A 23,709-nucleotide genomic window follows, 5' to 3' on the forward strand; every position below is an offset into this window, starting at 1 on the left:
GGTATGTTAGGGTTAGGAAGGTATGCTAAAGACCAGGCTGCCTGGAGTGAGTGGAGCCCCTTCTGTCTCACGTGAGCACGGCAGTCCCTGGCCTTTGAGTCCAGGGCGCCAAGCCTTGCAATAGTGGCCTATTCTCAGTCCAGTGTGTTCTCCTTTGCTGGCTCACTTTCCTGATGAGATCCTGTGTGTTTATTTGCACAACGATGAAATTTCTGTCCCCGCAAAGTCGATTTATCTGCAAAATACTTCCCTCCAAAGCAACATGTCTAAGTTGAAAGTTCTATACTTAATTCACTGAATTTTATAGAGTAGAAAGGTGCATTTTCCTATTCCTTCACTCTACCCTCCAGATTCCTTAGTATGCTAGATAAATTCCAGAGTGAATGCATAAGGAGACACCAATGGAGAGAAAACTTTTATTTGTATAATAACAAACGTGGGTGAAGTCAGAAGAGGTATATGAGAACAAGATCAAGGTGGAATAATCTTGGTGGAAAAAGAAGAGTAGAAAAGGCCCTCTGGGAATCAGGCAGAAAGAGCAGAGGTGCTCTCAAAGCCACAAATGCATCCTGTGGTTGGCATCAGGACTCTGCTCTGAACTCAAGTTCCCCTGGGACTTCTCTTTCTTTGGTTCAGAGTCTCACTGCTAGCCCCCTTTCCTTGACTCACAGTGCCAAAGTGCTCCCTCCCCCAAACCTGATGGAGGAACACAGCTTTGTACTCAAATGTGCTTGGCAGCGACTAATCAGAAACTGTTACTTGGACTTTTTGCAGCTCTTAGTGATTTTGACACCCTTGGATCGCCAGGAGTGGCCCCTCGTCCTGCAACCAGAGGACTCTGGTTTTTCTAATGAGGAAGAGCCTGGTCAGTCAGTCGAAGAAGGGCCCGGATTCTCTTCCAGGCTGGTGTCTCTGCAAAAATGCCCCCTGGAGTGGAAAGTGCTGTTGCAACAGGGGATGTCACCTGAGTTTTCAGGTGTGTAGTCTGTGGTGAAAGAAAGGTGGGAGAGGCAAACTCGACCCTCTGTCTCTCTCCCAGGCACAGGTCCTTATGCCCCTCCCTAGCCGATTTCCTCCCCAAACTAAAGTACCAACTAAAAGTTCCCATCTGATAGCACACCCTCCTCCTTTCCCAGGCACCATAAGTCCCCCGGACCCCTGACCCCCACCCCAGTTCTGAGACTAGACGACCCCTCCAGCCCCACCTGTGGCTTCAGCAGCAGGCGCACACTCCTCGCACTCCCATTTCTTACAGCTGGATCTGAGAGAGGAGCAGTCCCTATGGGTTCCGTGGGACCCACATGTAGCACACAGAATGAGGCTCCACCTCCTATAGGAAGAGCCAAGGGAGGGTTGTGGGACAAATTTAACACTCACTACCACTCTTGGAATGTTTGCTGCAGGCCAGGCCTTTGATGAGGGCTCCCTAGGTATCTTTACTACACATTTTACCCGTGACGGAGATGTGGCTGAGTGCTGATCCCAAGACCTGCCGTCAGGCACAGCCACTCGCAAGGTAGATCGTGGAAGGAACTGGCCCTGAGTGTCTCTCCATGGGGCACAAGGAGAGTAGACCCTGCAGAGAGACCTGTTCACTTGTACATGAGTGAGTCCTGAGCTGATTAAGGATGGGACTCAGCAGCTATGTTCATCCTGAGGTCTGCAGACAAAAGTAAATTTCTTGCGCTTGATAACTGTGCAAGATCTAAGATGGCCCTGATGAGAGATCGTTCTGGCTATGAGGCTTTTCCTACCCTTCATCCTCAAAGCTGTCTCTGCCTTGTTCATACACACAGATGGGGGCATCACAATGCTGATAGCGCTCATACAACTCCGAGAAAGCCCCTGGCTCAAGTTCCCAGGCAGCGTCTCTGCAGTGGGAGAAGAAACAGTGAGTAAAGGACATATAATCGGGTGGTAAAACCTTTGTTCAACAGAACAAAGAAGTTCAACTGATTGCCTGAATACTTTCAGCAAGGCGGGGCTAGTGGCCTGGCAGTGGGAGAGGGGTGAAGCAGATAAGTGGAACACAGGTGTTCCTTAGTTCCACACTGGAATTCAAGAACCCAAGGAATTCTGACCCCCAAAGCACCTTTTTCAGAAACATGCCCACCACCCCTGCTTCACCCTCCCCCCATGTCTTTTTATAATTGAAAAGCTCTCCCTCCACCCTTCCCTCTTCACTGTACATCAGTGCTTCTGCTGCTTCCTCATTCTCTGAACTATCTTCACACTCACCTTCTCTCTAGAAACCTAGGTAACCCACTTCCGGGCTCAATTCCTGCTATAAAGTTTCTACTACCTGTCTGGAATATGAATTCCCATTCTTAGCATTTCTTGAGGAAATTCTTCTCGATTGTTGCAATGTGGACATTTGAAGAAATGCTTTGCTGACGTGTGGGCATATTTCTGTAAGATAAACATGGAAGATAGTGTTTGTAAAAACACTGTCTTTGCACACACTCTTCCCACCCTGCACCCTCGTCTCACAAAGAGGATGTTGCTAGGAGAGCTTGACTAAGGGTTACAGGACAAGGAATATGGATGGGCTGAGGAGAGGGCTGCAAATCCAGGCGTCAGACCAGGGACCAAAAGCTCAAGAGAGTGCCCAGGAGTGCCTCAGCTGTCATCTCCAGTCATGGGGCCTGGCAGTGCTCGACCCAGTAGGGGTCAGGTACCAAGAATACACATTTCCCTTTCCTTCAATCCCAGGAAGCATGGCTGATTTTGAGGCTACTTGACTCATTCTAGGATAAACTCATTCGCTCCAGCCATCCTGAGGATTTTGTTCAGTCTAAATCTTATGATAAAGTCCTACAGGTCAAGGATACCCAGAGACCAGGCTAACTTTCCTCTCGAATCAGTCCTGTATACAGGCCTGCAGCACAGAGCACAAAAGCTGAGATTGCCTGCGCATTCCCAGGGTGCTCAGAACTGGGCCATTGTGGAGGGTCCCCAGTCCAGGGAAAGCCCCACCTGTATGCACTTGCGGTGGTAGATAGTTTGGCTACAGCACGGACTCTGGATGTTTTCAACACTTGCTTGGGCTAAGTCTTCGCAGCACAAGACACAGCTTTCCTCCCCCACATTCTCCCATCGGATGTCCTGTGTTGGGCGATGTTTCCCACAAAATGATCTGTGGTAGAGTAAATAGACTTGGTTTCTGGTTTGTCACTGATGCAGTTTTCCAGCTGCCCGGCCTAGGAAGGGCAATCAACCACCCAGGCCAGTGTCCACTGAACCTCCACGCTAATGGGGGAGGAGGAGGAGCAGGGCGAAGAACAGCCACATTCCTTCTCATAGCTGCTTTCCCACCGAGCAAAGCTCCCGGGACTGTCTCCACAGCCTCCTGCTCCTGAAAGCCCCACTTAGTTCTGAGCAGCTAAGAACCCCAGCTGTTTGTAATTTAAGGAGGGGATGGGAAGCAAGAAGCAACCCCTGTGAAATCACCAAGTCAAGATACTGTTTCTCATTATTGAATGGAGGGACAAATTCTCTGGTGAATCAAAACAGGCCCGTGAGAACTGGACTCTGATTTCATTAGATGCTAAATAACAAATTGCAAAAGGGCAGCCCAACTTTCCTCCTTTATCACTCACTTGTACTCTCCAAAAAATTGTGAAAGGCAACCCCTTTCCTGGGCACAAGGAAAATGGAAGCTCCTGAGGCACTGATCCTTCTGGCAGTTGATGGTAGCTCCCTTTTTCTTGCACACAAAGCAGATCTGCAAATGAGATCCCAGGCAGTGCTCAGGGCCCCAAAACAGACAGACATTCTGTGTCACATCATTCTACGGAATGGAAATTTTTTGAAGCAACAGCCATTCTTCTTCCTCAGTGGACCTAGAAGCTCTAGGGCATGCCGAAGCTGAGCTCCAAGCAGCACTGAATTCTTATTGGCTTTCTCAGGACGTTGCTCCCTCTCCTCACTTAGGATACTATACCCTAGAGAAGCATGGAACTTAAGAGAAGGACCAGTGGGAAATTCAAGAGTCCTCTGACTTTTAAACTAGCAACTAGGGAAAAGAATAGAAACAGGGATGATGAGAGGAGTATGAGAAGAGGCCTACCCCAAGGCCCCCATTTCAGGGGATTCTAACCTTCCTAGAGGCCCGGGATGCCTCCTTTTTGATGTCCTCAGGCAGGAATCCATAGAAACCTCTATTGGACTGGCCCCTCTGAGGCAGCTTGCTAGATAGGATCTAGAAGGTCAGCAGAACCAGGCTGTCAACACTGATGATCAGTGAAACAGTGCAGTGGGTGATGACAGGGTAAGAGAGCTGAGAAACAGAGCTTGGTGGAATATATATGCATTTACAGGGTAATTTATTTACTTAACAAGCCCTTACATAGCGTAAGTGTTGGGTGCTCTAAGTGCTTTTCAAGTATTAACTCATTTAATCCTTGTAACAACCTTAAGAGGTAGGTACTATCATCATCCCCATTTTATAGGAGAAATAACGTGACAGGATCAAGAGCCCAGAACCTGGGCTCTTACCCACCTTTGTGCTACTCGGCCTTTCATTCACTGAGCACTGCTTTTGTGTGCTGAGGACTTTGGAGAAACATTCCCTGTGTAGTGACTCATTGTCTGCTCACCACAACCCTGTGATACAGATGCCATTGTGATCCTCATCTTAGAGGCCACTGAGGTGTAGCGCAGCAAGTGACCCGGCTGGGGTCACCCAGAAAGGAGGCAGCAGAGTCGCCTTCACATGTGAGCCCACAGAACCCACACTCTCACTCTCCCGCTGTACTGCCCCTCAGTACAGAGTAAATACTCTTCTCAGAGTGTATTCTCCACAGAAAGGGAAACAGGGCTTTCAAATCTCCTGACTGTAGTCCTTCTGCCTTATAGGGGAAGGGGAGGAATTGAACTTTTCTTTAAAAACATACTTTAAAGGACCTTTTGTTTCTGAAAAGCCCCCAAAGCAGAGTCTAGAATGGGAAATCAAGGGAAAAGAAGCTAAACTGTTAGGTACCCATGAACAATGAACGTGTACATACTTTGGAAGAATGTCATACCTGAGCCCCACCCCAAGAAGCTTCCAAAAATATTAAGGAGGGTGCTGGACCTACTGCAGCAGTTACATGTAATATGTAATGGGGGCTGAGGTTATCTTATTTTAACATTATAGAAAAAGTGAGCCTACAAGGTTGGATGACTTGAGGATGCTTGAATTATATCCCAATTAGGCCTAAAACATATCTATGTTAACAGTCTCTCAAGGCTTTAGGACTATATGAGTCCTTTTAAGTGTTATTAATATTTTCTACAATGAACATGTATAATTTCTACAAACAGAAAAATCAGTAGTGAAAGATTAAAAATAATCTAAATGTCCTTTAACAGGAGTTTAATACTTTTTGGTACACCTGTACCATGGAACACCAATTAGCTATTAAAAAAGTGTTCTATATGGAAACAGCTCCATAAATATATGAGGTAAAAAAAAGTAAAATACAAAACACTGTGTATAGTATGTTTATTTTATGTTGAAAATGTATATGCTTATAAATGCATTGAAATTAAACAAGACCTGACACCAAAACAAGACAGAACTTACAGGAGTGTAAAAGCACACACCAATTTTTCTCATGAACATAGATACAAAAATGAAACAAAATATTGAATCCAGCACCATATAAAAAGGATTATACATCATGACCAGGCAGAATTTGTACCAGAAATGCAAGATTAGTTTAACATTAAAGTATTCAATCAATGTAACAAATCACATTCACAAAATAAAGAAGAAAAATCATGATCATCTCAACAGATGCAGAAAAAGCATCTGACAAATTCAGCACACATTCATAATACCCTCAGCAAACCAGAAATAAAAGGGAACTTCTCCAATCTGATAAAAAGCATCTAAGAAAAACCTACAGCTGACATCATATTTAGTGGTGAAAAATTGGATGCTGTCCTCTAATGTTAGGAACAAGACACAATATTCACTCATACAACTTCTTTTCAACACTAGATTGAAGTTCCCAGCTATTACAATAAGGCAAGAAGAAGAATTAAAAGACATAAAGATTGGAAAGAAAGAACTGCCTTTATTCACACGTGATTGTGTACACAGGAAATCCTAAGGCATTTTCAAAAAAATTAAAAAATAAAAACTACTGAACTAATAAGTGAATTTAACAAGATTGCAGATACAAAATCAATGTACAAAAATAAACTGCATTTCTGTACACCAGCAACAAACTTGAAATGAAATTTTAAAATACCATTTATAATAGCATAGAAATCACAAAATATTTAGGAATACATTTAACAAAATTTGTGCAAGACTTCTTCACTAAAAAAAAAATTGCTGAGATAAATTTTAAAAGACACAAATTAATGGGGAAATATATCATGTCCATGGACTGGAAGATTCAATATTGTTTGTCAATTCTTCCCAAATTGATCCATAAATTCAATGCAATCCCTATCACTATCCCAACAGGCTTTTTTTTAAACGAAAAATTGACAAACTAAATATAAAATGTATATGGAAAAGGAAAGCACCCGATAGCCAAAGCAATCTTGGAAAAGACTGCAGAACAAGACTTAATTTCAAGATGCTGTAAAGCCACAATAATCAAAACAGTGTGGTATTGGTAAGGATCAACACACAGATCTATGACATAAAATAAATCATCCAGATCCACAGATACATGGTCAACTGATTTTGACAAAGGCACTGAGGTAATTCAATGGGTAGGCAAAGATTTCTTGGGACACACAAACAAGCACTAACCATAAAAGGAAAAACAGATAAACTGGACTTCATCAAAATTAAAAACTTTTGTTCTTCGAAAGACATCATTAAGAAAATAAAAAGGCAGGGGGAAGGGGCAGCAGGCACCATGTTGGGCCATGAAGGTGGCAAGAAGAAGTCCTTGAAGCAGCCCAAGAAGCAAGCCAAGGAGATGGGCAAGGAAGATAAGGTACTCAAGCAGAAAAAGGAGGAGGAGCAGAAGAAGCTCGAGGAGCTAAAAGGGAAGGCTGCGGGGAAAGGCCCCCTGGCCACAGGTGGAATTAAGAAATCTGGCAAAAAGTAAGCTGTTCCTGGAATTCCTTGGTGGTCCAGTGGTTAAGACTTGGCGCTTTCACTGCCATGGGCCTGGGTTCGATGTCTGGCCAGGGAACTAAGATCCCACAAGCTGCACAGCGTGGCCAAAAAATAAGTAAAATAAAATTTTTAAAAAGTAAGCTGTTCCTTGTGCCTGAGGCAATGATGATTCCATTCCTGTTTAAACATCTGGATTCCCTGCCATAACATCTGTCACCACCTATAGCCATAGCTTGGAACCTTTTGTACATTTAAGAATAAATTTTTGTAAAAAAAAAAGAAAATCATACAGTGGCTCATCTTGTCTATAGTTTTTCTCAGCCATTTTCTACCTTAGCTATGAGATCCGCATAAACCCAGCACAGAATCCTGCCAAAGTGTGTTCCTAAGTCCTTGTTCTATCCTGAATTCTGCATCACCTGGAATGAAACCAACTCATTTGAAAAATAAAATTAAAAGGCAAATCACAGACTGGGAGAAAATAGTAAAAACACACATCTTTGAAAAAGGATTTGTAGCCAGAATATACCTGTGCCCCTGGCAATGGAAGTGCGGAGTCTTGACCACTGGACTGCCAGGGAAATCCCAAAACAACTCAACTTCTAAAATGGACAAATTATTTGTACCTACACTTCACAAACGGAAACATGTGAATGGCCAATAAGCACACAAAGAGAAGCTCAACATTTTAGGTCATCAGAAAAATGCAAATTAGAACAGCAATCAGATACCAAAACACACTTGGTAGAATGGCTAAAATTAAAAAGACTAACAACAACAAATTGGGACACGAATATTGTGCAAACAGAAATCTCATAAATTGCTAGTGGGATTGTAAACTGGTACAACCACTTTGGAAAGTGATCTGTCAACTTCACACAAAGTTAAACATAGTTAGTAATTTCACTCCTAGACATTTGCCCAAGAGAAGTGAAAACATGTTTTCACGCAAAAAATTGTACGTGAATATGCATAGCAGCTTTATTCATAATAGCCCCCAAATGAAAACAATTCAAATGTCCGTCAGCAGGTGGATAAATAAGCAAATTATAATATATTCATACAACAGAATATAACTACACAATAAAAAGGCACAAGCTACCGACGCATGCAACATGGATCAGTCTTCAAAACACTGTGTTGAGTGAAAGAAGCCAGACACAAAAGAGTACAAATTGTATGGTTTCATTTATATGAAGTATAAGAATAGGCAAAAGTAACCTACGGATCAGAACAGTGATCACCTCTGAGGGAACTGACTGGAAGAGGGTAGGAGGGAATTTCTGGCCTGATGGAAATAATTATTTTGATGGGGGTAGTGTTTACATGGGGACATACTTTATATCCCCATGATATATGAGTTTATCAAAACTCATCAAACTGTATTCTTAAATGGGTACATTCTATAGCATACAAACTATACTTAATTTTAAAAGAATATCAGGAAAAAATAGCTGGAAGAACTGTTGGTAGAATTTGCTGCTGGGGAGAGGGAGAAGGACTGGGAATACTACTAGGGGAAGAGACTTTCTATTGTACATACTTTATACTGTTAGGATTTTACACCAGGTACACACATTACTTTTCAAAAATTAGATTTTAAAAGAAAAAAGCCATTAAGAAAAACAAGCAAACAGGGCAAAGGATCTGAGGCTGGATGCAAAAACAGAGCACATAGGACAGCACTTTGTACAGCAAAGCCATAGGACATTCAAAGCAAAGGGGGCCTTATACTCACAAGACAGAAATAATGCACACTGAGATTGTCTTTCTGAAGAAATTCCCCTAATTTTTCGGGATCCCCAGGTTCTTGAAAGCATAGCCGGCAAACTGGAAGAAAGGATGTTAGGAATTCATTTTGGGAGCATAACGATCTAAGTACAAGGAGGAGTACAGTACTGGGAAGAGGGTCATTTTGACAAGGAGGAGGTTGGGATGAAGTGTTATTTGATATCAGTTAGGTTTTCATATAATTTTAGCCACATCTGACGGAGTTGGCTGCAACTGCTCACTGAGATAAAAGATATACTTTTATCTCAAGTGGCTTTAATTAACTTGTTCCTTGAACTTTGGACATGACATTTAAAAATTACAGTCTCTGAGTTCTTCAGGATCTTAGAGATTCTGGGAAGGAACTGACAGTGAGAAGAGCAAGTTTGCTGCCCTACACAAGTGGCCTTTGCTGAGGTCGGGAGGCAGCAGCCAAACAGAACCTCCAGTCTTTCTTACCAGGCCCTGAAGAAGGCTTCCTCTGGGTTACTCTCCTTGTCCTGGCAGATTTTCTATACAAGAGATGGAAAAAGTACAAGGTAGTCTTTGAGGATCCTGTTGGCATCTCTTGTAACATTTCCCTCAAAATGCTATCCATGGGTCTGATGAAGGACCAAAATAGCTAAAGACTAAGACATCAGTTTTCTTCTTCCCTTTCATATTTTTTGAAAGCACAAAACATGCCCATGGAATTATGTGAATTAAGTGAGATCATAGCCATCTTTCTGTTCTAGTGCCTCTATTGCCTGTGTTGACTGAATGAATGCAAGAACAAACCCCCTTTTATTCTTTTACTGTTTCTCCTGTCACCTACCCTGAATCTCAGGTGGTACCATGTTCACAAGGCATAATAAAATGATACTAAAATTGATTAAGAATTTCCTATTGCTAGGCAATATTCTTGGCTCTTTATATGTATTAGCTCAGTGAATCTACAGAATGTTCTAAAAAGTGGCTGCTATTATTATGCATTTTCCAGATGAGGAAACTGAGGCCTAAAGAAATGAAATAACCTGTCCCAGGCCACCTAGACAGCAAGTGTTAGAGCCAGGATATGACTCTAGGCAGAAGGGCTCCACAGCCAGGACTTTGCCAGTAGGGACATCCCTGGGAGGATAGGTTACTGGGCAGCTTCCCAGGGACCACTGGTATATGCTTCAACACTAACCAACCTTAGCCTCCAAGACCAAGCAAAGGGGACAAAAAATGAAGCATATACTACAGGCCATTGGACAATTTCTCCCAAACTCTCTTAAGTTGCCTACTCTACCTCAATCTTTGATGTTCCTTCTTCTTTCCTTTTATAGTCTTCATTTGCTGCTGCCTATCTTGAATTCTTCTATACTATAATGAGAACAGTACCGGCTCTTCCAGCTATAAATATAAACAAGTCAGCAATTAATTCTACATTTGGTTATCAAGTTCCACAGGGTCAAAGCAACAGTGCGCTTCACCTCCCCATCCATGTGACAGAATAAAAGCGACACGCCCAGTATCAATGCCAGTAATAGCCAATAATTATTAAATCATGCCCAGAACTGTTCTGGGCATTTTACATTTAACTCGAAAAACCCCCTGGCAATAGGTACCATTTTATCCCTATTTTCAAGATGACACTGAGGCACAGAGAGGTCACACAGAGGCACTTGCTCAAGATCACAGTTACTGATACACCACAGCAGTATGAGAACTTGGAACTATTGTTTGAACTGGCTAACTGGTTCTTTGTTCTCTTTGTGCCTACTAAATGTATGAGGTAGCACTCAGGAAAAATGCCTCCTTCTGCCCCAAGTTTAAGTTCCTTAATTCCACCCAGGAAAAGCTAGATTAGGTAGTTCTTTCCTAGGAAAAGGAGCCTGTGAGATTCTGGCTGCCTAAAGCGAGAACTCCCTCTAGTGAGAGCCAAGATATAACCCTGACAAATCACCCCTTGGCTCCTATTGCTTCTTTTCACCAGGCTCAGATGATCACTGAGGTCTGGCCTATTCTCAGCCTTCCTCTAGATGTGAACCAAGGTTAAAAGGCCCAGAAGTGGAAAAGACACCCTGCCACTCCTCCCCCGACCAATGTCAGCTGGCTATAAATTCAGTTTTCATTGGTTAAGGGGGAAATCCCTGAATGGGAAGGGGGACAAAAGAAATAAAAAGCACTCTTCTGAAGGAAGGACTGTGTCAAGTCAGGGGAGAGGAGAAGGATAGCATTTCTTAGAACTGAGTGAATTAAGTCAGTCCAGGGACACACACTCCAGTACCCATGTCCTCAGACCACAGCTGGAGAGCATGAACATCTTTAGGGACTGTCAACTACTCTGCATGAACGTAACTACTCTGGCAACTAGCTGTTCTGCAAACTAAGGCTCCATCTCCTCTTCTAACCCATGAGTTGCACTTGCATTGGTAATGACATTTGATGGCTTTTTACTCAACAAAAGCACTTGGACAAGCTGGAAGAGGAGAGAGAAGGGCGTGCACTAGGGGATCCACTTTAGCTGGCTACTGAACAGTTCCGAGTCATTGGGGAAATCCAGATCTAGCAACAGAAATAAAACCTTGAAACGTCAGTTCTTTGAATCGCTGGAGCAAGACGTTCCTTGAGCGGGATCCTGCGCACAGTGGTAGTTACAGGAAGACGCAAGGATCTTCAAAGCATGCGAGGAGGACGTTGCAAATGCTGGCTTCCACAAGCTGCTCAGTCTGAGATTTCCTAACCGAGCGGATGCTCCCTTGAAACGATTACCGAGTTGTTTCACTGGGTAAGTGCTGGGTAAAACTTGTTAAGAAAGTTAAAAATAAATAAGCGTGTTCGGCCCCGCCACCGCAAGAATAAACAATGATTTATTTGGAAAATACGAGTCGGCGTGGCCACAACCATCCCCCGGAGGTAACAGCCGAAGAAGGGGCTCAAGGAGCATCCCGCGGATGCCAGACCAGGCTCATGTCGCGCCTGCCGGGCTGCTGGTGCGAGGCCGGGCCGGAGGTCGCCTCAGCCGCTCACTCCTCACGGTGGCACACGGGCGGCCGCTCCCGGCCGGGGCCGCCCGCCCAGCTATCGCCCAGGGCGCCGCTGTCCCGGAGCTTTATCCGTTGCCGCAAGCCGTGGTAGCTACCTCACGGGCCGCCGCCCCGCGCGGGACTGCACCGGCGAAGGGAGTGACAACGCAAACGGGGACTGAGTCACGCGGACTGCGACCCACAGAGACTGCAGCCCCGGGGAGCACAGCTACGCTGACGGTTGCGTAGAATGGGACCGCTAACGGTAGCGCGCTAACGGCCGCGCGCCTGCCCCGCCCCTTCTCGCGCCACCCGCGGTCTAGCTCCGCCCCGTCCTCTCGCCCTGCACTCCCGCGCGAGTTCGCCGGCTTCTGGAGTCGAAACTGCAGAAGACGAGGCCAGAGGCGGGGCGGGGATCGTCGCGCAGAGGTGACGTAGTGCCGCCGGCGCGGGCGGGTGACGCGACGGGGCCCGTTGTCTGTGTGTGGGGCTAGGGGCCCCGGGGGCGGCGGGGGCTCCCGGCGGGGGGCGGCGGGGGGTCGGGAGGGCCTGGACATGGCGCTGAGGGGCCGCCCCGCGGGAAGATGAATAAGGGCTGGCTGGAGCTGGAGAGCGACCCTGGTGAGGAGGGGACCGGGCAGGCCCGGAGCTGGGGAGGCCGGGTGGGTCCGAGACGCGCCTTTCTGACCACTACCCGCTCCTCTTGTCGCCCCACCCAGGCCTCTTCACCCTCCTGGTGGAAGATTTCGGTAAGAGCCTCTCCTACGCGCCGGAACCAGGCTGTGGGGGCCCACTCCTGGGCCCTCGCTCCACAGCCAGAGGCTACCCTTCCCGACTTCTTTCCTTACCTGATCGCAGGTGTCAAAGGGGTGCAGGTGGAGGAGATCTATGACCTTCAGAGCAAATGCCAGGGGTGAGTGGCTTGGCACGCGGCGTGGCTTCGGTCGCCCCTTACACCCCGAGGGCTAGGGAGGGATCCGGGAGAGAGTGCTCCTCAAGGGAGGTAGTATCAGAGGCTCCAAATTGTAAAATCTTGTATAAGGAAGCATCCCTCCTCTTTGGGTGCCTTCCTGATGAAGCTGGTGCTGTGCTTTTGTTTCTCCCAGTTTTCCCTCAACACTTCCCTTTATGTGGTAGCCTCTTCCCCTCAATACAAATTCTAACCATCTCTTGGATTAAATTCATCTGCTTTCTGTGTGGCCTTCCAGCCAGAAACCCCCTGCTCTTGACTCGGGTCACACTGTGCCTTTTGTGCAGCTGTAATTTATTAATGACTGCTTTACTGTGCCCATGTGCCAGTGGTTTTAATCCCCACACAGGGGTCTCATATTGATTGGTTGGCTTGTGGCATCTGACAAGGACTCTCCTGGGTGACCAAGGTCAGGGTCTTGTCTTGATGGTCCTACAGAATAGAGGTGTGGAGGCACTGCTACAGTGACTAAACGGAGAAGTCTGCTTCTTTCCCTTCAGGAAAGAACGGACTGATATGGGTGTTCATTAACTTCCCTGATTGCACTGGGGCCCAGGCCCTGGGCTTCACAAGTGAGAATTAGTGTTTAAATTCCTCATCACATTTATTGTTCTCGTCTTACCTTCTGTTCCTACCTGGTCCTGAGCCATCGTTCCAGCTTTTCTTATCCCAGAACCATAGACTTCATAAGGATACTGGGTGACTCCTGGAGCATCACAGCCAGAGGCTGATGCTTGACTCTGCCTGCAGTGGGCTTCTGGGGTGCGAGGGCGCAGGGCCACTTTGGGCAGCGTTGGGAAGAAGCCAAGGGAGAGGTGGGATCACAGGAAGGGCACCTGAGTGGTAACACAGTGCAAAGGAATAGGGGAGAGGAAAGGGAATGCAGATTGCCTTCCCCCACTTGACTGGTCTAGCTCTGTCCCTTACTTTCCCCAGCCCCGTGTATGGATTCATCTTCCTGTTCAAATGGATCGAAGAGCGCCGATCCCGTCGCAAGGTCTCTACCTTGGTGGATGATACATCTGTGATTGATGATGATATTGTGAATAACATGTTCTTTGCCCACCAGGTCTGCTGGGCTCTGTGTTCTTTCTGGAGGGTGGGATGCTGCTGTTTTCTTCGCTTGGAAAGTGGAAGTGGGGAAAGGCAGAAGGAACTGAGCTCTTATTCACTAAAAAAGGGAGTCTCTTTAGAGCAGGATGCTGTCTGAGTCCATTCTCCATGTCCCCAGACTCCTGATGGGTACTTAGTTGAGTGAACAAATGTTGGGTAAAGATGAGGGGAGTTGATGAGGATTGTCCAGACATGACTGTCCCTCTCTGAGTCCCCATTCCTGATGAGTATGGGCTTGGGGTGAGGGATGCTGTGGATGGGTGACTGTTCTTTGTTTCACAGCTGATCCCCAACTCTTGTGCCACTCATGCCCTGCTGAGCGTGCTCCTGAACTGCAGCAATGTGGACCTGGGGCCCACCCTGAGTCGCATGAAGGACTTCACCAAAGGCTTCAGCCCTGAGGTAGGCCACAGTGCCTTAATCCTGACTCAGCTGACTAGGCAGATGTGACCACCAGATCTACCACTGATTATGCCACTACACGGCATTTGGCACTATGAGGCTTTTTCAAATGATATTTACATTATATTTGACCTGTAAATTAATTGTGTAAGTCAACTTTTTTTTAAGGCCCAATTGTCAGAAAAGGAGATAGACCTAGGGAAGAGAGGAACGTTCCTTAAGTGACACCTTATTAGGACTTTATCAGGCAATGTTGTTCTCCAGTGTCCACTGATTACTGTGCAAGGCCAGTACAGCCCATCTTTTGGGGGCTCCAGAGCTCTTTTCTGCCCCCACTAGGCCTTCAGGAGAGGCCACCTGTGCTTCTTCAAGTTCCTGGAATGCCCCCAGGCCTGCTCTCCTGAGCTCTGTTTCCCACCCGAGGCCCGCCTGAGAAGTTGCTCTGATGTGGCCTTATTTTCTTCCCTCTAGAGCAAAGGATATGCGATTGGCAATGCTCCAGAGTTGGCCAAGGCACATAATAGCCATGCCAGGTGTGTGGGAGCTGTGGGAACTGATGGGGGTGGGGGCAAGGAAGGGGGTTGTACCATTCTGGGCACTGACTGTGTCCTTCCCCAGGCCGGAGCCACGCCATCTCCCCGAGAAGCAGAATGGCCTTAGTGCTGTGCGGACCATGGAGGCATTCCACTTTGTCAGCTATGTGCCTATCACAGGCCGGCTTTTTGAGCTGGATGGGCTGAAGGTTTACCCCATTGACCATGGTAGGCACTCTGAGCTGGGGGCCCATTGGATTTCTCTGCTTACCTCCTAAGGAGGTGGGGCTCAAGGTCCTCAAGCACTTGGGACCCAGTGGTGGGGCGTGGCAGGGGTGTCTTGAAGACGTGGTTCTGGCAGGATGGCACCCTGTACTGCATTGTCCACCTAGCCCCTGATTCTCTGGGTCACCTTCTCTCCATCATCCTTCCAACTCCTGGCCTGCCCGAGCTCCAGGCTTCCTACCTACTGACTCCTTGTCTTGGTTTCCCCAGGGCCTTGGGGGGAGGATGAGGAGTGGACAGACAAGGCCCGGAGGGTCATCATGGAGCGTATCGGCCTCGCCACTGCAGGGTAAGGGCCCTGAGCCTGCCCTACCTTCTGGAGCTGTGCCCCCATTGGGAGGGACACAGAAGAGGGAACCAAGGCAGAGAGAGGCCAGATGGCTTGTGCAAGGCCACGTGATGAATCTAGCAAGATCAGGATTAGATCTTGTGCTCCCAACTCCTTGCCCTATTTCCCACTCAGGCTGCGTGTGGCCTGCTTCAGGATAGCCTGGGGAGGGGCAGGCCCTGGTGGAGCCCCGGGTGGCCCACGTGTGCTGGCTCACTTCCTGACAGGCCCCTCACGCAGCTTGTTGGAAGGCACCAGCTCAGGTGCCTGGTGTGCATGGCCAGCTACTGCCCGCCTGTTGGGGTGGGGCCTGTACCTGTGGCTGCAGGTGTGACTTCAGGGAGCCCTGCCAGGAGATCTGCCTCAACCTGATGGCGGGGCCAGGGTGAGAGCTGCTCTCACGGCCACGGCTGTGACTGCAGGGAGCCCTACCATGACATCCGCTTCAACCTGATGGCGGTGGTGCCCGACCGCAGGATCAAGTATGAGGCCAGGCTGCACGTTCTGAAGGTGAACCGTCAGACAGTACTGGAGGCCCTGCAGCAGGTGGGTACCCCTCCTGCCCAGGCCCTGCCTAGCCCAGCCACCCACTCCTTCCCTCCACTGGGGCATCTCTGTCTGATTCCCACATTACTCTGTATTGTGGATCTGGGCTTCAATTAACCACTCCTTTCCTTTGCTCCCTTTGTGGGAAAGGTGATGGGACTTGGCATGGGGAGGGGGAGAATAGCCTCTGAAAGGAGGTTTGACTGTTGTTATTTCCCTTTAAGTGAGTGAGTAGAGCCAAGGCCCTTAGCAGTCCAAGGTAGAAGCTAGGGTCTGCCTTCACTCCTCCGCACCTTGGATTTTGATTTCAGCTGATTAGGGTAACGCAGCCAGAGCTGATTCAGACCCACAAGTCTCAAGAGTCACAGTTGCCTGAAGAGACCAAAGCAGTCAGCAGCAAGTCCCCTCTGGGCCTGGAAACAAGCAGGGCCCCAGCGGCCTCTGAGGGCACCCACACAGGTATTGGAGCCTCTCATGGGCCTCAGAGCCACCCCAAGCAGAGCAGGTCTTTTTCTGTGGAGGCACTTGGGCAGTGGTTCAGAGGCTCCTGCAGGAGGTCTGAAGCCTGGTACCTACAGCCCTCTCCCCTCGGAACATGGAGGAAGAGCAGTCCCTCCCTAAACAAAGGCACCTGAAAAGGGCTGCCATTACCACAGTCCCCCAAGCCTTCTCCTTAATGTATATTCCCTTTCTAGCTTCTCTAGAAGTTTTTTTCTTTCTGCCTTTTTTTCATCTCATCCTTTTCCTTTCTCACTGTGGCCCCATGACTTAGAGCTTGCTGACTCCACCCATCAGCTGTCTCTGCTGTTCTTCTCTGAGAAGGGAAGGGGAGCAGTACTGTGCCCCAGGACTGGGGAGACAGTGGGCTGAGAACAGCTTTTCTTGAGGGCCTGGCTGAAAGTCCTGCCCATGCCCCTTGCCCTCTCAGATGGTGCGGAGGAGGTGGCTGGTTCGTGCCCACAAGCCCCGACCCACAGCCCTCCCAGCAAACCCAAGCTGGTGGTGAAGCCTCCAGGGAGCAGCATCAATGGGGTTCCCCCAAACCCCACTCCTATTGTCCAGCGGCTGCCAGCCTTTCTGGACAATCACAACTATGCCAAGTCCCCCATGCAGGTAAGCTGGGAGGATTCCCTCCAGGATTCTTTTGAGAGGTTGCAACAGGTACTTTCCTCAGGTGATTCATTGGTGTTTGCCTTCTGTCGGGGCCTAGGTAACCAGGTTCCTCTGTCTGATTCTCAGAAGCCCCTACGATGGCAGGGGTTGAGGGAGGCAGAGAGAGCTCCTCTGACTTTAAACTCAGTCTCATGGCTGTGGGGCTAAATGTTTAGGGCATGGGGTTGGATTCAGCTCTGTGGGTTGGGTTCTACTGGCAAAATAAATGCAGGTGTTTCAGGGCACTCTGTTTCTCTTAGAAGCCCTATGTAGGCAGGTAGTGTGGGTGGGCTCTGGAGCACCTGGAAGGAATCAGTGGACTGAACCCGGAGAGCCATGTTGGCTCCCTGGCTGTGGCTGCTGTGTCCAGCCTGGCTCATGGCCGCCCTGGGTCTCTGCCCCAGGAGGAGGAAGACCTGGCAGCAGGTGTGGGCCGCAGCCGAGTTCCAGTCCGCCCACCCCAGCAGTACTCAGATGACGAGGACGACTACGAGGATGACGAGGAGGATGACGTGCAGAACACCAACTCCGCCATCAGGTTAGCCCCAGCTCTGTAAGGCTGGAGGCTGAGTGCTGCAGATCCTATCTTGAATCTTCCAGCCCAGAAAATGCCCTTCAGCAGATAATGCTGAATGCCTGCTGAGTGCAGGGCTCCGGGGAGGCTGACGTGAAGGGGCCGACTCCAGGTCCCAAGAAATTTTTGGAGGGCTTGGGCGAGGGCTGTGCACATTTAACCAGACATCAAGGCCTTTTGTCTAGGCCTTGAGAGATGGGGTGGGGGATATCTTTGCTGGAAGAACTGGCATTGGCAAAAGGCCAGAAGTGAGACAGCTGGAATAGAGGAGGTGTCCTTTGAGGACACCTGGCTGCAGCTGTCGAAGCTCAGTGTGCCAGCCTTGGCATGGCCAGGTCAGGCTGCTGGAGCTTCAGGGTCAGTCCCTGGAGGCCAAGATGTGTTCAGGTCATTCTGGGCGTTGCTGAACGTGGTCACCTGGCCCATTCCCTTGGCTTACCTTTCCTTGGGCCCCACAGGTATAAGCGAAAGGGGCCGGGGAAACCAGGGCCATTGAGTGGCTCTGGGGATGGGCAGCTGTCGGTGCTGCAGCCCAACACCATCAACGTCTTGGCCGAGAAGCTCAAAGAGTCCCAGAAAGACCTCTCAATTCCTCTGTCCATCAAGACGAGCAGCGGGGCCGGGAGTCCAGCTGTGGCAGTTCCCACGCACTCACAGCCCTCGCCCACCCCCAGCAATGAGAGCACTGACACAGCCTCTGAGATCGGCAGCGCTTTCAATTCGCCACTACGCTCGCCTATCCGCTCGGCCAACCCCACGCGGCCCTCTAGCCCCGTCACCTCCCACATCTCCAAGGTGCTTTTTGGAGAGGACGACAGCCTGCTGCGTGTTGACTGCATACGCTACAATCGTGCTGTACGCGACCTGGGTCCTGTCATCAGCACGGGCCTGCTGCACCTGGCTGAGGACGGTGTGCTGAGTCCCCTGGCACTGACAGGTGGGCCTTGGGCTGGCTCACTGGCCTCCCAGTGGCATACTGAGGAGGGAGGCGGCCAAGTGACCACCACGTGTCCTGCACTCTGATGGGTCTTCTCGTGCCTTCTCTTCCCAGAGAGTGGGAAGGGTTCCTCACCTTCCATCAGACCGAGCCAAGGCAGCCAGGGGTCTGGTAGCCCAGAGGAGAAGGAGGTGGTGGAAGCTGTGGATAGCAGAGAGAAGCCTGGGCTGGTCAGGCCTAGTGAGCCCTTGAGCGGGGAGAAGTACTCACCCAAGGTGAGCCCCTCTGCACCTTTCTCTTCTAATACTGACAAGGGAAGGGCCTAGGGCACTGCTGCCCAGGTGCTGGGTTCCTAGTTGGTATTTCGGTGTGAAGGGTGGTGGCTGAAGCCAGGTGCCAGGAAGCCTGTCTGGGTCGGGTGGTGGCTGGGGCCTCAGTAGGCTCCCGGGACTCTGGCTGCTCATCCTTGCCTCTGGCTGCCTGCTGGTAGTGGGGCTTTGGTGCTGGCCAGCCCCCCTACCACGGGTGCAATTGTTGGGTTTTGGCAGGAGCTGCTGGCACTGCTGAAGTGTGTGGAGGCTGAGATTGCAAACTACGAGGCCTGCCTCAAGGAAGAGGTGGAGAAGAGGAAGAAGTTCAAGGTGGGCCCTCTCTCCAGCTGCCTGGTCCTCTGCCCACCTGTCTTCCCAGAGGTGCGACCTGCTGGGGTCAGCTGGTGGCTGCTCTGGGGAGATGGCTGCAGCGTCCTCATGTCCTCACTCTTCTCTCCCACAGATCGACGACCAGAGAAGAACACACAACTACGATGAGTTCATCTGCACCTTCATCTCCATGCTGGCTCAGGAAGGTGAGGGGTCTCGCTGCTGCACCTTACCTGGCATGCCCTGCTCAGAGCCCTGGCCCTCAGGCCCCCTCCTTCAGGCCTCTGCTGGGGCTTGAGCAGACTGTAGTCTCAGGGAGGGCCGAGAGACCCTCAGCTTCTGACCGGAGGCTGTGGCCCGTTGAGCGGGTGGCTGCTGGGCATCCAGCCACCCGCTCAAGGGCCTGCGCCTCTCCACAGGCATGCTGGCCAACCTGGTGGAGCAGAACATCTCGGTGCGGCGGCGCCAGGGGGTCAGCATTGGCCGACTCCACAAGCAGCGGAAGCCTGACCGGCGGAAACGCTCACGCCCCTACAAGGCCAAGCGCCAGTGAGGACTGCTGGCCCTGACCCTGCCGCTCACTCTTGCCACACGGCCCTCACCAGGGCCCTCCCCTGCCCCACTCCCCCTCTTCCCAGTATTACTGAATAGTTCCAGTCAGAGAGCCCAGACCCTGGGAATGGGAGCCAGGCCAGGATTCTCTGCACGGTACCCCAGTGCCTGCCAGGGCAGGGCTGCCCCGTCATGCTCTGGAAGCAGGAGCTGGGGCACAGGGAGGTGCTGCAGCTCCCTCCACAGCCGGCTGTGGAGTGGCAGGACCTGGCCTTTCTGCCTGGGCAGCAGAATATATATTTTACCTACAGAGACGTCTATTTTTCTGGGCTCTAACCCATCTTGCCACCACTGTGTTAACATAGTCAGCTTCCTGACTCTGAGTTCTCTCCTAACAGCTGTCATCCTGGAGGGCCTGGGTCACTCCTGCAGGGTCACAGCTGGGGGCCCTGCTGCTCTGGCCCCAGTTGTCCCTGTGGCGAGAAAGCCAGGTCTGCTCTCCGTTCCTCCTGGGAGAGCTCCAAACTCAGGGACCTGGCTGCTGGGCTAGACTGGGAGTGGGGTATTCCAGCGGAGGTGGGGTGAGCAGCCTGCTTGGGTCCCATGGCCCGGGCAGAGAGGAGTGTTTGAGCTGTTTGGTGGCCTGGCTTTGGCCAGGCTTGATAAGACTGCTCTCTGTGGCAAGGCCCTGGGCTCTTTGTCTTCAGTGTTGTGGCCCTGGCAAGGGGCCTGCTTTGGGCTCCTGGGCTCAGAGGAGCCTCTGCCTGCCCCTCAGTATTACCATGTCTCCCTCTTCTTAGAGACAGCAGAGACAGGGCTGCTTGCAGGAAGCTGGCACCACTCAGCTCTCCCTGCCATGCCAGCTTTCTCAGCTTCTGCAAGGCACTCAGGGTGGGGGACAATGGGGACAATAGGACCAAGACAACCAGTTGGAGCCCCATGTTCCCAGAGGGCCTGATGCCGACGGCTGGTGGGCCCAGCACTGCCTCTGGAGCTCAGGCCCCAAACATAGCCCCATGGCCTCTTCTAGGTGGCTTTGAAGGTGATCCAGGCGGGCCCCTTATGTGTACATAGTGACCGGGGTGGGGGGGCAGCGGGCAGGCATGGCAGCTGCCTCTGCGCTAAGCATAGCCCGACGCCTCTGGCCCCTGTAAATATTGGACCAATGAGTGAATAAAACTCTCCTAAAAAATTAGTCCTCCTGTGCTTGCTGGCCTGAGGTTTGTAGGCCAGGGCTGTGGTGGGAGTGAGGACCTAACCAGACCTGGGCCCAGGGCCCTGTGTGTGACCGAAGAGGTAAGGCGGGGAGTGCATTCTCGGGCATTCAGCCTTCTGGGGCAGAGGTTCTTGGGACCCTAGGCCTGGGACTTAGGGTCTGAACTGAGGAGGGGCTTCGGGTGGGCTGTGGAACCTGAGGAGTTGTGTGCAAGGTGTAGTGTGGGAGGAGAGGGCCGTGGCTTTGCAACCTGGAGAGGTGTTGGGACTCAGTGGAGGTGGCACCTGTCTCTAGTCCTGCCTGGTGTGTAGTCCCTGGAGGGGCCCTGGGACCTTGCAAGGCTCACCTCTCTTCCCTTGTTGCAGGTAAAGGCTGCCAACTGTGCCACTCTTCCCCCTGCTAACCACATTTTCTCTTGAGGCCCCTGTAGCCTCTCACCCGCACCGTTTCCCTGGCAGTGGGTTCTACAGAGGGGGCCTGGTGTAAGCAGCTAAGGCTCAGCTGGACTGTTTAGGAAATGCAGCTTTAATGGCCCCAGCCCTTCTGTCTGGGTCTAGTAGTCCAGGGCACAGATGAGGGCCACACCACGCTTTACCCAGTGTCGCTGGGGCTGGTCGGTAGGGATCTCCACAGCAATGACGTAGTTTGTGGAGTGGCCTGTGGTTGATAGTGTTCCTAGAGCAGGCAAGAAGGGGGAAGGTTAAGTTGTCTGCTTCAGCTAGGGCAGGAACAGGGTATAAAGAAAGGCAGTGGACTTGGCAAACTGAGCTTGGGACAAGGAAGGGGACCTGACCCAAGAGGAAGCCTGTCTGGGGAGTGTGGCCAAGGCTCAGCCCTGCCCTAAGTTACTGCACTGACAATTGAGGATGGGAATGGGAGAGTTGACGCCCCTGCTCATTCCCTGTGGACCCAGCCCAGGCCCACCCCACCTCTCCAGGCCTCAGTTACCCCCTCTGAACCTCCATTGGCAGGCTGGGCCTCCCAGGACCCAAGGTGGGTCTGCTAAGGGAAGCAAGAGGATGGTGAGCTCAGGGGCCACTCCCCACAGACTGGGCCCAGCCCCTGGGCATCACCTTGCCTACTACTGGCCCAGCTCTGTCCTGGCCTAGTCAGTCTCAGGAGTGAGTGCTGACTGACCTCTGTCAGCCATCCTGTTCAGCTAACCTGGGTCAGCCTAACTGGCCCAACCCTGGGCCCCCACCTGTGGTGTAGGCTCCCCACCCTGGGCCCCATACCAGCACGGGTCAGTGTCTTGTAGATGGGGCACAGGTAGAAGTCCTGGTTCTGGACCTTGCGGTTGGGCGTTGGCAGGAGCCAGATAACGGCCATCTCTGTGTATAGCTCCTTGGGCCGAGACTCAGCCAGCTGGAAGGCCAGAGGGTCCCATCGGGCACCTTCCAGGAACAGCCCATGGATGAAGCACCCCTCTTTGGGTCTTGTCTTGAGCTCTGATACCGACTGGCGCATCACCTGTGGTCGGGCACACAGATGCCCCCTCACATATAAACACCCAGAATCTCGGTTAGGATTTGGGTCAGGAGGCACAAGCTCCCTCCTGAGGGCTCTGCCTGCCTCCCCCCTTCACCTGCTGTTTCAGCTGGTAGCCTACAGTCTGTGCTCTGCCCCTAGGGATTTCCCTGGGGCTTATGGTCTCTTCTGGCTCTCCCTGTCCCCCAACCCCCTCTCAGGGGCTCCCCTGATTCTGCCAGCCAGCTGTGGCCTCCGTGCTCCTTCTACCTGGGCCACATCCCAGCCTGTCACCTGACCTGGCCCTGGCTGAGTCCAGACCTTGAAGTCGAAGGAGATGGTGTCGATGGAGATGATAGACTTGCGGGCATAGTTTTGCAGGGTGCCTGTCAGGAAAGCCTGGGGGAAGAAGAAGCCGCTGATCCAGAAGACGGCTGGGATGCCCTTGGAGATCCAGGTCTGCAGGAAGTCCAGGCGCTGCAGCAGGTCCATGACCCATAAGGACAGTGGCTTGAGTGATGGGTAGGCCTTGGCGTTCCAGAGCTCGGGCACAGTGTTGTTGTATAGGCTGGCAGCCATCAGCTCCAGCTGCAAGGACATCACCACCAGCCCTTTGAGTGCTGTGAGCAGGTCTCTCAGTGTCTGTGTGATCACTTGCAGCAGCCGGTTGTACCTATGGAGGCAGTGGCAAGGAGGAAGGCAGTGGTCTGGGGCCGTGTGGCCATATCCGCACTCCCCAGTTGTAGGCAGTAGACAAAAAACCAATGGCAGAACATAGGGGCTAAGAGCATAGAGTGGGGTCGAGTGGCCTGAGTACCAGTTCCGGCTCTGGCTGTTAGTAAATGTATGACCTTAGACAAGTCATGTAACCTTTTTGGGCCTTGGTTTACTCATCTGTAAAATGGAATAAAAATGTGGCTGAGTTAGAGAACGGGTTTATAGCACTTGGTGTAGCTTTTACTGTCATTACTCTACAGCCCAGTGGCCTGCTGACTCAGGGCTGGGGGTGGCAGGGGATTACCGAGTGACCTCCTGTACTAGCACCGTGTTCATTGACTCCTCATACAGCACAGGGTACTTGGTCATCACCCGCTGCAAGCTGATGGGCTCAGGCACCTTGAGCAGAATGTTCTGGGCCACATCCTCCACTATCTGTGGGCGCAA

The 23,709-nt window shown here is 50.8% G+C and overlaps 4 protein-coding genes across 6 annotated transcripts in view; 2 read left to right on the top strand and 2 right to left on the bottom strand.

Moving 5' to 3' along the window:
- Positions 1-402: 402 nt before the first annotated feature.
- Positions 403-12,039, bottom strand: PHF7 (PHD finger protein 7). Of its 2 annotated transcripts, XM_065885263.1 has the most exons (11): positions 11,388-12,039; positions 10,110-10,213; positions 9,299-9,351; positions 8,808-8,899; positions 4,100-4,201; positions 3,600-3,724; positions 2,977-3,136; positions 2,303-2,409; positions 1,755-1,871; positions 1,206-1,330; positions 403-985 (listed from the first exon to the last, which is right to left on the bottom strand). In XM_065885263.1, the coding sequence occupies exons 2-11, from the start codon at positions 10,151-10,153 to the stop codon at positions 867-869; spliced, it is 1,044 nt and encodes a 347-aa protein (XP_065741335.1). In that variant the 5' UTR covers positions 10,154-10,213; positions 11,388-12,039; the 3' UTR covers positions 403-866. The 2 variants fall into 2 exon arrangements, with proteins under 2 accessions (XP_065741335.1, XP_065741336.1); XM_065885264.1 differs by lacking the exons at positions 1,755-1,871; positions 11,388-12,039 and having other exon boundaries at positions 867-985; positions 10,110-10,153.
- Positions 6,864-7,058, top strand: LOC136129146 (translation machinery-associated protein 7-like). The gene has a single exon (XM_065885265.1). It carries the CDS (start codon positions 6,864-6,866, stop codon positions 7,056-7,058), a length of 195 nt encoding a protein of 64 aa, XP_065741337.1.
- Positions 12,040-12,383: 344 nt separating the features above from the next.
- Positions 12,384-21,048, top strand: BAP1 (BRCA1 associated protein 1). Of its 2 annotated transcripts, none has more exons than XM_065885211.1 (17): positions 12,384-12,450; positions 12,549-12,578; positions 12,688-12,742; positions 13,736-13,868; positions 14,195-14,314; positions 14,786-14,847; positions 14,933-15,075; positions 15,343-15,421; positions 15,937-16,006; positions 16,318-16,465; positions 16,935-17,119; positions 17,563-17,696; positions 18,191-18,669; positions 18,784-18,944; positions 19,218-19,310; positions 19,444-19,516; positions 19,730-21,048. In XM_065885211.1, the coding sequence occupies exons 1-17, from the start codon at positions 12,414-12,416 to the stop codon at positions 19,861-19,863; spliced, it is 2,136 nt and encodes a 711-aa protein (XP_065741283.1). In that variant the 5' UTR covers positions 12,384-12,413; the 3' UTR covers positions 19,864-21,048. The 2 variants fall into 2 exon arrangements, with proteins under 2 accessions (XP_065741283.1, XP_065741282.1); XM_065885210.1 differs by having other exon boundaries at positions 12,414-12,450; positions 15,883-16,006; positions 19,730-19,863.
- Positions 21,049-21,631: 583 nt separating this feature from the next.
- Positions 21,632-23,709, bottom strand: part of DNAH1 (dynein axonemal heavy chain 1) — a 73,084-nt gene continuing 71,006 nt past the window's right edge. Inside the window, exons 74-77 of the mRNA XM_065885906.1 lie at positions 23,567-23,697; positions 22,867-23,218; positions 22,314-22,548; positions 21,632-21,753 (exon numbers count right to left, since the gene is read on the bottom strand). Of these exons, the coding sequence (XP_065741978.1) occupies positions 21,632-21,753; positions 22,314-22,548; positions 22,867-23,218; positions 23,567-23,697 (840 nt within the window). The remainder of the gene's footprint in view (positions 21,754-22,313; positions 22,549-22,866; positions 23,219-23,566; positions 23,698-23,709) is intronic.

The sequence above is a fragment of the Phocoena phocoena genome, chromosome 10, assembly GCF_963924675.1.
Source record: "Phocoena phocoena chromosome 10, mPhoPho1.1, whole genome shotgun sequence".
NCBI classification, from domain to species: Eukaryota; Metazoa; Chordata; class Mammalia; order Artiodactyla; family Phocoenidae; genus Phocoena; species Phocoena phocoena.